The sequence below is a fragment of the Salmo salar genome, chromosome 10 (genome assembly GCF_965601325.2).
Source record: "Salmo salar chromosome 10, fSalSal1, whole genome shotgun sequence".
In the NCBI taxonomy this organism is placed as follows: domain Eukaryota; kingdom Metazoa; phylum Chordata; class Actinopteri; order Salmoniformes; family Salmonidae; genus Salmo; species Salmo salar.
Window position 1 is genome coordinate 56,654,756 of NC_138300.1, and position 14,300 is coordinate 56,669,055.

Genomic DNA, 14,300 nt, shown 5'->3' on the forward strand with positions numbered 1-14,300 from the left:
CTAAAGAGACCTTTCTACTGACTCTGAAAAACACCAAAAGAAAGATGCCCAGGGTCCCTGCTGATCTCTGTGAATGTGCCTTAGGCATGCTGCAAGGAGGCATGAGGACTGCAGATGTGGCCAGGGAAATGAATTGCAATGTCCGTACTGTGAGACGCCGAAGACAGCGCTACAGGGAGACAGGACGGACAGCTGTCCTCGCAGTGGCAGACCATGTGTAACAACACCTGCACAGGATCGGTACATCCGAACATCACACCTGCAGGACAGGTACAGGATGGCAACAGCAACTGCCCGAGTTGCACCAGGAACGCACAATCCCTCCATCAGTGCTCAGACTGTCCACAATAGGCGAGAGAGGCTGGACTGAGGGCTTGTAGGCCTGTTGTAAGGCAGGTCCTCACCAGACATCACTGGTGACGTCGCCGCCTATGGGCACAAACCCACCGTCACTGGACCAGACATGACTAGCAAAAAGTGCTCTTCACTGACAAGTCACGGTTTTGTCTCACCAGGGGTGATGGTCGGATTTGCGTTTATCGTCGAAGGAATGAGCATTACACCGAGGCCTGTACTCTGGAGCGGGATCGATTTGGAGGTGGAGGGTCTGTCATGGTCTGGGGCGGTGTGTCACAGCATCATCGGACTGAGCTTGTTGTCATTGCAGGCAATCTCAACGCCGAGCGTTACAGGGAAGACATCCTCCTCCCGCAGTCTGGTACCCTTCACGCAGGCTCATCCTGACATGACCCTCCAGCATGACAATGGCACCAGCCATACTGCTCGTTCTGTGCGTGATTTCCTGCAAGACAGGAATGTCAGTGTCCTGCCATGGCTAGCGAAGAGCCCGGATCTCAATCCCATTGAGCACGTCTGGGACCTGTTGGATCGGAGGGTGAGGGCTAGGGCCATTCCCCCCAGAAATGTCCGGGAACTTGCCCCACCTTTGTTCAGGGACACATTATTCCATTTCTGTTAGTCACATGTCTGTGGAACTTGTTCATTTTATGTCTCACTTGTTGAATCTTATGTTCATACAAATATTTACACATGTTAAGTTTGTTGAAAATAAACGCAGTTGACAGTGACAGGACGTTTCTTTGTTTTACTGAGTTTTTAATATCTACTTTTCTGGTTTTCAGGAGTTCATTCGAGAGGGTTGTCTGTACAAGCTGACCAAAAAAGGGCTGCAGCAAAGGATGTTTTTCCTGGTGAGTAACAGTGTTTCAGTTTCAACAATCTCTTTTGTTTGTTGATTTCTATCTTTTTTTATACAAGCTGAGAAAAAGAGTATCTCATGGCTCTCCCGTCTTTCCTTTGTCTCCTGTATTATTTATATTTTTCATTTTAGTCATTTTAGCAGGCTCTTATCCAGAGTGACTTACTTTACACTGTTATAAACCAGTAGGGAGATAATCTCAATGAGACAAACCTCGACAAATAATGGTTAAATATATTGATGTGTATCGTTCCTCTCTGTTTTCAGATATGTAATGTTTCATGCCAGTTAGTGGTCCCTCAGTATAAACTATTAGGATTAGCATTATCATGGTACCAGTATTGCCATACTAGGAGGTAAGAAAGGAAAGGAAACAACATGAAGTGGACTTCATATCTTGAGGAAAACAGTCCTAATGTTGGGAAGAAAAAATACAGCCTTGTGTTGACCGTCAGTCACATTTATTTTCCAAGCTATATCACACAATATGTTACATACAGTAGGTTTTTAATGGACTATAGAGTTTAGTCTGCTTTTGGTGTTCTTTTCTGCCGTTCGAAAATCTGGTATCGTAGTATCGCCATACTGTTATCGTAGCCTCTACCGAGTCCACAGCAACCAAATGTTCCGGTTTTCAAGGGAAAAGGAAAGAGACTGTTAACTTCTGTTTTTGGACGTTAACAACGAGCTTGTTCGACATTACAGCTGACAATGCAGGAGACTGCTTACTGACTGATCTACAAATCAACTTTCATCATAAATAACGACTCATTTATTATTTGTCGATCAGTCAGTCACCATTTACCCACAATGCATCATAGATTTGATGCTTTCAAACACTCCATATTAACTCCTCCACATTTACAGGATTGCTTGAACAGTTTTTCGTAGGGGATCGTTTCAGCCATTTCTTTTACGCCTGCGACATTAGGTTACTGGTATCATGACAACCCTAATTAGGATAACAAGAGTTTTTGTCATGGTGTATCTCATGGTCTATATACGGTCTTTCCTCTCAGTTCTCTGACCAGCTCCTGTACACAAGTAAAGGTGTGACGGCCACCAACCAGTTCAAGGTCCATGGCCAGCTGCCTCTGCACGGCATGATCGTGAGTATAAGCTGCCTGCCGTTCGTTAGCCTGCCCTGTGTTGACCCCTGACCTTTACCCTGTTAGCCATGACCTCTAAGGTTAATCTGGCTCTGACCTAGCTGTGGTAACCTGACCTAGCTGTGGTAACCTGACCTAGCTGTGACAACCTGACCTAGCTGTGGTATAGCTGTGGTAACCTGATCTAGCTGTGGTAACCTGACCTAGCTGTGGTAACCTGACCTAGCTGTGGTAACCTGACCTAGCTGTGACAACCTGACCTAGCTGTGGTATAGCTGTGGTAACCTGACCTAGCTGTGGTATAGCTGTGGTAACCTGACCTAGCTGTGGTAACCTGACCTAGCTGTGGTATAGCTGTGGTAACCTGACCTAGCTGTGGTAACCTGACCTAGCTGTGACAACCTGACCTAGCTGTGGTATAGCTGTGGTAACCTGACCTAGCTGTGGTAACCTGACCTAGCTGTGACAACCTGACCTAGCTGTGGTATAGCTGTGGTAACCTGACCTAGCTGTGGTAACCTGACCTAGCTGTGGTAACCTGACCTAGCTGTGGTATAGCTGTGGTAACCTGACCTAGCTGTGGTAACCTGACCTAGCTGTGACAACCTGACCTAGCTGTGGTATAGCTGTGGTAACCTGACCTAGCTGTGGTAACCTGACCTAGCTGTGACAACCTGACCTAGCTGTGGTATAGCTGTGGTAACCTGATCTAGCTGTGACAACCTGACCTAGCTGTGGTATAGCTGTGGTAACCTGACCTAGCTGTGACAACCTGACCTAGCTGTGGTATAGCTGTGGTAACCTGACCTAGCTGTGGTAACCTGACCTAGCTGTGACAACCTGACCTAGCTGTGGTATAGCTGTGACAACCTGACCTAGCTGTGGTATAGCTGTGACAACCTGACCTAGCTGTGACAACCTGACCTAGCTGTGACAACCTGACCTAGCTGTGACAACCTGACCTAGCTGTGACAACCTGACCTAGCTGTGGTAACCTGACCTAGCTGTGGTAACATGAACTAGCTGTGGTAACCTGACCTAGCTGTGGTATAGCTGTGGTAACCTGACCTAGCTGTGGTATAGCTGTGGTAACCTGACCTAGCTGTGGTATAGCTGTGACAACCTGACCTAGCTGTGGTATAGCTGTGACAACCTGACCTAGCTGTGACAACCTGACCTAGCTGTGACAACCTGACCTAGCTGTGACAACCTGACCTAGCTGTGACAACCTGACCTAGCTGTGGTAACCTGACCTAGCTGTGGTATAGCTGTGACAACCTGACCTAGCTGTGACAACCTGACCTAGCTGTGGTATAGCTGTGACAACCTGACCTAGCTGTGGCAACCTGCTGCTAATAAAATACTTACTAGGGTTGCAAAATTCACATATCTTAGTTGTAGGAATACAGAATTCCTGCTTTCCCTCCTGATTCTGGCAATCTTTCAACTGAGTTTTCTGGAAAACCTAGAAATTAGCAACCGTATTGTGAATGACTATTTCCTTCCTATTATTTTGGATTGAATTATTACTCATGTGTATGTGCAACTATCTGATTCAGCAAGTCGCCCCATGACGACAAAATGGACATTTCAGAAAACCATCACCTTCATGGGCCAGCCACTCTGAGAGCTCGATTCAATCCGTAGTGCAGAAGATCTGCATTCTAGCGCAATTTACTTTCTTTAAAGGCAATGTTACCGCATTTGCAGAGACTGCGTTCACGGTAAACGTTGCATATGTCGGCTCCTAGAGAACATTACCTTTCAAATGTCAACCGTGCTACAACGCAGATCTTCTGCGCTACAGATTGAATTGATCCCCAAGTTACTGAAATATTTTATCATCACCCCCTCAGCTGTCATGGTTGTTCAGTTTTCTGAAGAGTCAGTCAGACAGAAGGAAACTGAGAGAGATATAAGTCACTGCTAAGGGGGGGGGGGGGGGGGGGGGGGGGGGGTTTGGAAACTTACACCAGATCAGGGAGACGTGTGAGGTGTTTCCATTGCATTCTATAATAAAGAGTAGCACTGTGTTGAGTTGGGGGAAGTTGGCGGTCAGGGTGGGGGATTTGACTTGTTTGTCTGTCAGTGAGACTATCTCGAGGTCCCTGCCTTGGTCTAACCTGCGTCTCTGCTTCTTCACTTGTGATGCAGCTCATAGTTTTGGATGCTCCGGTGAGTACTCTGGGTTCTGTTGGCTAGGGCACGCAGCCCTGCTCCCTCTCCCGTGCTGGTGTAGACAAAACAACGCTTAGATGTGGGCTCTGACGAGACGTCTGGGAATGGCTGGGAAAGGGAGAAAGAAGATGTGTTTGTTTAGATTTGATTTATTTTACCTTTTATTTAACTAGGCAAGTCAGTTAAGAACAAATTCTTATTTTCAATGACGGCCTAGGAACAGTGGGTTAACTGCCTTGTTCAAGGGCAGAACGACAGACCTTGTCAGCTCGGGATTCGATCTTGCAACCCTTCGGTTACAAGTCCAATGCTCTAACCACTAGGCTACCTGCCTCCCCGAATGCCACATGCCAGATGTGAATACCCCCAGGCCAGACGGATGTGTAGTAGATTACCCCCCCCCCCCCCCAGTCCAGACAGATGTGCAGTAGATAACCCCCCCCCAGGCCAGACAGATGTGCAGTAGATAACCCCCCCCAGGCCAGACAGATGTGCAGTAGATAACCCCCCCCCCCCGCCAGGCCAGACGGATGTGCAGTAGATAACCCCCCCCAGGCCAGACGGATGTGCAGTAGATAAACCCCCCAGGCCGAGAGGCTTTTGGCAGGCCTTCCTTTGATCTGTTATACCTCAAGTTCCCCTGCTGCTCTTGTCCAATCCCATGAGAGCTGGTCGTAGTGGCCAAAGGCCAACGTATCTTTGCTGATCAACCATCTTACTGTTTTTCTCTCCACCCCCCCACCCCCTCCCTTCCATCCTTAGGTGGAAGAGAGTGAGAATGAGTGGTCTGTCCCTCACTGCTTCACCATCTACTCTGCCCAGAGGACCATTGTGGTGGCAGCCAGGTAAACACACAGGAGTTTCACACACACAGTCACAGAACTGTCAAAGATGAAACAAAACGTTATGCTTTTTAATCTAAAGACAAATGCACATTTTAATAGTGAACCAGAGTTGGTTAAAGTCCTGAGTCGTAAAACCCACCCTGCTCACTTCATCAGCTGATCTGTAATAACCTCCCTGTGTGGATGTGATTGTAGCTCGAAGGTGGAGATGGGAAAATGGATAGAGGATCTCAACATGGCAATAGAGATGGCCAAGAAATCTCAGGAGAAATCAGACCTGTTCCTGGACCCAGGGCTCTGTGATCGCTCCAACAGTAAGGCATAGAATTACCCCTCTCTGTGATCGCTCCAACAGTAAGGCATAGAATTACCCCTCTCTGTGATCGCTCCAACAGTAAGGCATAGAATTACCCCTCTCTGTGATCGCTCCAACAGTAAGGCATAGAATTACCCCTCTCTGTGATCGCTCCAACAGTAAGGCATAGAATTACCCCTCTCTGTGATCGCTCCAACAGTAAGGCATAGAATTACCCCTCTCTGTGATCGCTCCAACAGTAAGATGTAGCATTACCCCTCTCTAGCGATCCTAGCATTACCCGGCTCTGTAGCGATCCCGGCATTACCCGGCTCTGTAGCGATCCCGGCATTACCCGGCCCTGTAGCGATCCCGGCATTACCCGGCCCTGTAGCGATCCCGGCATTACCCGGCCCTGTAGCGATCCCGGCATTACCCGGCCCTGTAGCGATCCCGGCATTACCCGGCCCTGTAGCGATCCCGGCATTACCCGGCTCTGTAGCGATCCCGGCATTACCCGGCTCTGTAGCGGTCCCGGCATTACCCCGCTCTGTAGTGTATAGTTAGGATCTATAGTACTTGTTCATGCACCTGGATGTAGCCTACAGTATTAGATCCCTCTTTGTTTTTATAGTGATAATGTTTTTAAATTGTCTTTTCCCCTTTTGTTGTGGAACCTACTAGCCTCTTGGGCTGGATGTTGTGGAACCTACTAGCCTCTTGGGCTGGATGTTGTGGAACCTACTAGCCTCTTGGGCTGGATGTTGTGGAACCTACTAGCCTCTTGGGCTGGATGTTGTGGAACCTACTAGCCTCTTGGGCTGGATGTTGTGGAACCTACTAGCCTCTTGGGCTGGATGTTGTGGAACCTACTAGCCTCGTGAGCTGGGTTTGAAACCGTCGCTATATGTGTTGTGGATTTTCTGGTGCATCCATGGACTGTTGGAGCCAGATGGTGATCCTATTGGGTGGACTTTTGTACAAATGTACTGTACCCCCTCCCTTTAGATGTAGCTAACCCCTCCCCTCCTTCCTCAGGGTCGTCGGATGAGGTTTCTCTGGAGCAGGAGTCAGAGGATGACATGTCGTCGTCCCGTAACTCTCTGGATAAGCAGACCCATCACCGTGCCAACAGCACCATGCATGTCTGCTGGCATCGTAACACCAGCGTGTCCATGTCAGATCACAGCCTGGCTGTGGAGGTAGAGACTACACACACAGAGAGACTACACACACAGAGAGACTACACACACAGAGAGACTACACACACAGAGAGACTACACACACAGAGAGACTACACACACACACACACACACAGAGACTACACACACACACACACAGAGACTACACACACACACACAGAGACTACACACACACAGAGACTACACACACACAGAGACTACACACACACACACACACAGAGACTACACACACACACACACACACACACACACAGAGACTACACACACACACACAGAGACTACACACACACACACAGAGACTACACACACACACACAGAGACTACACACACACCACACACACACACACACACACACAGAGACTACACACACACACACACAGAGACTACACACACACACACAGAGACTACACACACACACACAGAGACTACACACACACACACAGAGACTACACACACACACAGAGACTCACACACACACACACACAGAGACTACACACACACACAGACTACACACACACACACACAGAGACTACACACACACACACACAGAGAGACTACACACACACACACACAGAGAGACTCACACACACACACACACAGAGACTACACACACAGACTACACACACACACACACAGAGAGACTACACACACACACACACACAGAGACTACACACACACACACACAGAGAGACTACACACACACACACACACAGACTACACACACACACAGAGACTACACACACACACAGAGACTACACACACACACAGAGACTCCACACCACACACACACACACAGAGACTACACACACACACAGAGACTACACACACACACAGAGACTCACACACACACACACACACACACACAGAGAGACTACACACACACACAGACAGAGACTACACACACACACACACAGAGACTACACACACACACACAGAGACTACACACACACACACAGAGAGACTACACACACACACACACAGAGACTACACACACACAGACTACACACACACACACACAGACTACACACACACACACACAGACTACACACACACACACACAGACTCCACACACACACAGACTACACACACAGAGACTACACACACACACAGAGACTACACACACACACAGAGACTACACACACACACAGAGACTACACACACACACACAGAGACTACACACACACACACACACACACACAGAGACTACACACACACACAGAGACTCACACACACACACACACACAGAGACTACACACACACACAGAGACTACACACACACACACACACACACAGAGACTACACACACACACACACACACAGAGACTACACACACACACACACACAGAGACTACACACACACACACAGAGACTACACACACACACACACAGAGACTACACACACACACACACAGAGACTACACACACACACACACACAGAGACTACACACACACACAGAGACTACACACACACACACAGAGACTACACACACACACACAGAGACTACACACACACACAGAGACCACACACACACACACACACAGACTACACACACACACACACACACACAGAGACTACACACACACACACAGAGACTACACACACACACACAGACTACACACACACACAGAGAGACTACACACACACACAGAGAGACTACACACACACACACAGAGAGACTACACACACACACAGACTACACACACACACAGACTACACACACACACAGAGACTACACACACACACAGAGACTACACACACACACAGAGACTACACACACACAGAGACTACACACACACACACACACACAGAGACTACACACACACGGACACACACACACAGAGACTCCCACACACACACACAGAGACTCACACACACACGGACACACACACACAGAGACTACACACACACACAGAGACTACACACACACACAGAGACTACACACACACACAGAGAGAGACTACACACACACAGAGACTACACACACACACAGAGACTACACACACACACACAGACTACACACACACACACACACACACACAGACTACACACACACACACACACAGAGACTACACACACACACACACACAGACACACAGAGACTACACACACACACACAGAGACTACACACACACACACACACACACACACACAGAGACTACACACACACACAGAGACTACACACACACACAGAGACTACACACACACACACACACAGAGACTACACACACACACACACAGAGAGACTACACACACACACACACACACAGAGAGACTACACACACACACACACACAGAGACTACACACACACACACAGAGAGACTACACACACACACAGAGAGACTACACACACACACACACACACAGAGACTACACACACACACACACACACAGAGACTACACACACACACACACACAGAGACTACACACACACACAGAGACTACACACACACACACACACAGAGACTACACACACACACAGAGACTACACACACACACAGAGACTACACACACACACACACACACAGAGACTACACACACACACAGAGACTACACACACACACAGAGACTACACACACACACAGAGACTACACACACACACAGAGACTACACACACACACAGAGAGAGACTACACACACACACAGAGAGAGACTACACACACACACACACAGAGACTACACACACACACAGACTACACACACACACACACACACACACAGACTACACACACACACACACACACACAGAGACTACACACACACACACACAGAGACTACACACACACACACAGAGACTACACACACACACACACACACACACACAGAGACTACACACACACACACACACACAGAGACTACACACACACACACACAGAGAGACTACACACACACACACACACACAGAGAGACTACACACACACACACAGAGAGACTACACACACACACAGAGAGACTACACACACACACACAGAGAGACTACACACACACACACACAGAGAGACTACACACACACACACAGAGAGAGACTACACACACACACATACACACACACACAGAGACTTCACACACACAGAGAGAGAGAGAGAGACTACACACACAGAGAGACGCACACAGAGAGACACACACACACATCGCATCCGATGACTTCCATCACTGCTTGTGGGTTCTCTGATGACTGTATAGTCCGATGCAGGATGCATACTGTCTGCCACAGACACAACACAGAGAGGCCTGTCCCGTAGAGGAACAGACACAACACAGAGAGGCCTGTCCCGTAGAGGCACAGACACAACACAGAGAGGCCTGTCCCATAGAGGCACAGACACAACACAGAGAGGCCTGTCCCATAGAGGCACAGACACAACACAGAGAGGCCTGTCCCGTAGAGGAACAGACACAACACAGAGAGGCCTGTCCCGTAGAGGAACAGACACAACACAGAGAGGCCTGTCCCGTAGAGGCACAGACACAACACAGAGAGGCCTGTCCCATAGAGGCACAGACACAACACAGAGAGGCCTGTCCCATAGAGGCACAGACACAACACAGAGAGGCCTGTCCCGTAGAGGCACAGACACAACACAGAGAGGCCTGTCCCGTAGAGGCACAGACACAACACAGAGAGGCCTGTCCCGTAGAGGCACAGACACAACACAGAGAGGCCTGTCCCGTAGAGGCACAGACACAACACAGAGGGGCCTGTCCCGTAGAGGCACAGACACAACACAGAGAGAGAGAGGCCTGTCCGGTAGAGGCACAGACACACACACTATTTCGTGTGTGCTTATTTTTGTCCTATTTCACACATGTACAAGTGTGTGTTACTACATGTGTGAATTGGACATTCGTTTTTTGCATTACCCAGAGAGTGGGGTAACGGCCAGGGTCTGCCATTGGAGCAATTAAGATTAAGTGCTTTGCTCAAGGGCACATCGACATATGTTTCACCTTGTCTGCGATTCAACTTAGCGACCTTTCGGTTATTTTCTAGCGGCACATATAAATCAAATGTTATTAGTCACCTGCACCGAATACAACGGGTGTAGACTTTACCGTAAAATGCTTACTTAAGAGCCCTTCCCAACAATGCAGAGTTAAAAAGTAAACAATTATAATAGTAACACGAGGAATCAAATGAAATATACAAGAATGGAGCTATATACAGGAAGTACCAGATCAATATGGAGCTATATACAGGAAGTACCAGATCAATGTGGAGCTATATACAGGAAGTACCAGATCAATGTGGAGCTATATACAGGAAGTACCAGATCAATGTGGAGCTATATACAGGAAGTACCAGATCAATGTGGAGCTATATACAGGAAGTACCAGATCAATGTGGAGCTATATACAGGAAGTACCAGATCAATGTGGAGCTATATACAGGAAGTACCAGATCAATGTGGAGCTATATACAGGAAGGACCAGATCAATGTGGAGCTATATACAGGAAGGACCAGATCAATGTGGAGCTATATACAGGAAGTACCAGTACCAGATCAATGTACAGAGGTAGATATGTACACGAAGGCAGGGTAAAGTGACTAGGCATCAGGATAGATAATAATAAGGTATTTGAGGTAGATATGTACATGAAGGCAGGGTAGATAATAATAAGGTATTTGAGGTAGATATGTACACGAAGGCAGGGTAAAGTGACTAGGCATCAGGATAGATAATAATAAGGTATCTGAGGTAGATATGTACATGAAGGCAGGGTAAAGTGACTAGGCATCAGGACAGATAATAATAAGAGTAAAATAAAGATCAGAGCAGCAGCAGAAAATGTAAAGTGTAAAAGTGTGTGTGTAATGTTTGTTGTCAGTCTGCGTGTGTGTGTGTGTAGTGTATGTGTGGGTGTGTTAATGTAGTGTGTGTATATGGTTTGTATATATAGTCGTGTGTGTGTGTGTGTGTGTGTGTGTGTGTGTGAGTGTGTGTGTATACCATACACACTACCGTTCAAAGGTTTTGACACACCTACTCATTCAAGGATTCAAATAGCCACCCGTTGCCTTGACAGCTTTTCACACTTGGCATTCTCTCAACCAGCTTCTTGAGATAGTCACCTGGAATGCATTTCAATTAACAGGTGTACCTTCTTAAAAGTTAATTTGTGGAATTTCTTTCTTTCCTTAATGCATTTGAGCAAATTAGTTGTGTTGTGACAAGGTAGGGCTATGTTCTGTATACCCCCCATTTGGTAAAACACTAAGACCATATTATGGCAAGAACAACTCAAATAAGCAAAGAGAAACGACAGTTCATCATTACTTTAAGACATGAAGGTCAGTCAATACGGAAAGTTTCAAGAACTTTGAAAGTTTCTTCAAGTGCAGTCGCAAAAACCATCAAGCGCTATGATGAAACTGGCTCTCATGAGGACCGACACAGGAAAGGAAGACCCAGAGTTACTTCTTCTGCAGAGGATACGTTCATTAGAGTTACCAGCCTCAGAAATTGCAGCCCAAATAAATGCTTCACAAAGTTCAAGTAACAGACACATCTCAACATCAACTGTTCACAGGAGACTGTGTGACTCAGGCCTTCATGGACGAATTGCTGCAAGAAACCACTACTAAAGGACACCAATAAGAAGAAGAGACTTGCTTGGGCCAAGAAACACGAGTAATGGAAATTAGACGGGTGGAAATGTGTCCTTTGGTTTGGAGTCCAAACTGGAGATTTTTGGCTTCAACCGCTGTGACTTTGTGAGACGCAGTGTGGGTGAACGGATGATCTCCGCATAGAGGAGGAGGTGTTATGATGTGGGGCTGCTTTGCTGGTGACACTGTCTGATTTATTTAGAATTGTTAACCAGCATGGCTACCACACCATTCTGCAGCGATACACCATCCCATCTGGTTTGTACTTAGTGGGACTATCATTTGTTTTTCAACAGGACAATGACCCAAAACACACCTCCAGGCTGTGTAAGGGCTATTTGACCAAGAAGGAGAGTGATGGAGTGCTGCATCAGATGACCTGGCATCCACAATCCCCCGACCTCAACCAAATTGACATGGTTTGGGATGAGTCGGACCGCAGAGTGAAGGAGAAGCAGCCAAAAGTGCTCAGCATATGTGGGAACTCCTTCAAGTCTCTTGGATAAGCATTCCAGGGGAAGCTGGTTGAAAGAATGCCACGAGTGTGCAAAGCAAAGGGTGGCTGCTTTGAAGAATCTCAAATATAAAATATATTTTGATTTAATACTTTTCTGGTTACTACATGATTCCATATGTGTTATTTCATAGTTTTGATGTCTTCGCTATTATTCTACAATGTAAAAAATAAAGAAAAGCTCTTGAATGAGTAGGTGTGTCCAAACCTTTGACTGGTACTGTACATAAAAATGGACCGGATGTGGTGTAAAACAAAACCTGTCTAAAGATGTATGAAAAGCCATGCCCCATCTTCATGACTGTGCGGTGTGTGTGTGGACCATGTTAGGTCCTTAGTGATGTGGACTCCAAGGAACTTGAAGCTCTCAACCCGCTCCACTACAGCCCCATCAATGTGGATGGTGGCTTGCTCTTCCATCTTTCTCCTGTAGTCCACGATCAGCTCCTTGGTCTTACTGATGTTTAGGGAGAGGTTGTTGTCCCGGCACCGCACTGCCAGGTCACTGACCTCCTCCCTGTAGGCTGTCTCATCAGGCCTACCACCTTCGTGTCGTCAGCCAACTTGATAATGGTGTTGAAGTTGTGCGTGGCCACGCATTCGTGGGTGAATGGGGAGTACAGCAGGTGACTAAGGACACACCCCTGAGGGGCCCCCGTGTTTAGGGTCAGCGTGGCGGAGGTGTTGTTACCTACCCTTACCACCTCAGGAAGTCAGGGATCCAGTTGCAGAGGGAGGGGTTCAGTCCCAGGGTCCTTAGCTAGGTGGTGAGCTTGAAGGGGACTATGGTGTTGAGCGCTGAGCTGTAGTTATTTTCCCTCTTGTCCAGGTGGGAGAGGGCGGTGTGACGTGAAATCTGTGGATTTGGATGTGTTGGGGCAGTATGTGAATTGGAGTTGGTCCAGGGTGTCTGGGATGATGGTGTTGATGTGTGTCATGACCAGCCTTTCAAAACACATCATAATTACAGATGTGAGTGCTGCAGGGTGATAGTCATTTAGGCAGGTTACCTTGGAGTTCTTTGGAACAGGGACAATGGTGGTCAGCTTGAAATATGTTGGGATTACAGACTGGGACATGGACAGATTATAAATGTCAGTAAAGAAATTGGCCGAGCTGGTCTGTGCATGCTTTGAGAACGAGCCCTGGTAATTCTGTCTGGCCCGGCGGGCCTTGTGATTCTTAACCTGTTTAAAAGTTTTGCTCACAGCGGGCCAAGGAGAGCGAAATCATGCAGTCATCTGGAAAAACGGGTGCTTTCACGGAGGCACAGTCTTCTATTCCTCGACGCGAGCATAAAAAAGGCATTTAGCTCATTTGGGAGTTGTGC

At 47.5% G+C, this 14,300-nt stretch overlaps 1 protein-coding gene across 5 annotated transcripts in view; it reads left to right on the top strand.

Annotated features, from left to right (window-relative positions):
- farp2 (FERM, RhoGEF and pleckstrin domain protein 2) overlaps window positions 1-14,300 on the top strand; it is a 94,673-nt gene that overhangs the window by 65,665 nt on the left and 14,708 nt on the right. For 4 of the 5 annotated variants that reach the window (XM_045687959.2, XM_045687961.2, XM_045687962.2 and 1 more), the window contains exons 20-24: window positions 1,143-1,211; window positions 2,239-2,328; window positions 5,269-5,351; window positions 5,547-5,665; window positions 6,685-6,848. In XM_045687959.2, the coding sequence (XP_045543915.1) occupies window positions 1,143-1,211; window positions 2,239-2,328; window positions 5,269-5,351; window positions 5,547-5,665; window positions 6,685-6,848 (525 nt within the window). The remainder of the gene's footprint in view (window positions 1-1,142; window positions 1,212-2,238; window positions 2,329-5,268; window positions 5,352-5,546; window positions 5,666-6,684; window positions 6,849-14,300) is intronic. The other variant, XM_045687960.2, reaches the window with a different exon arrangement.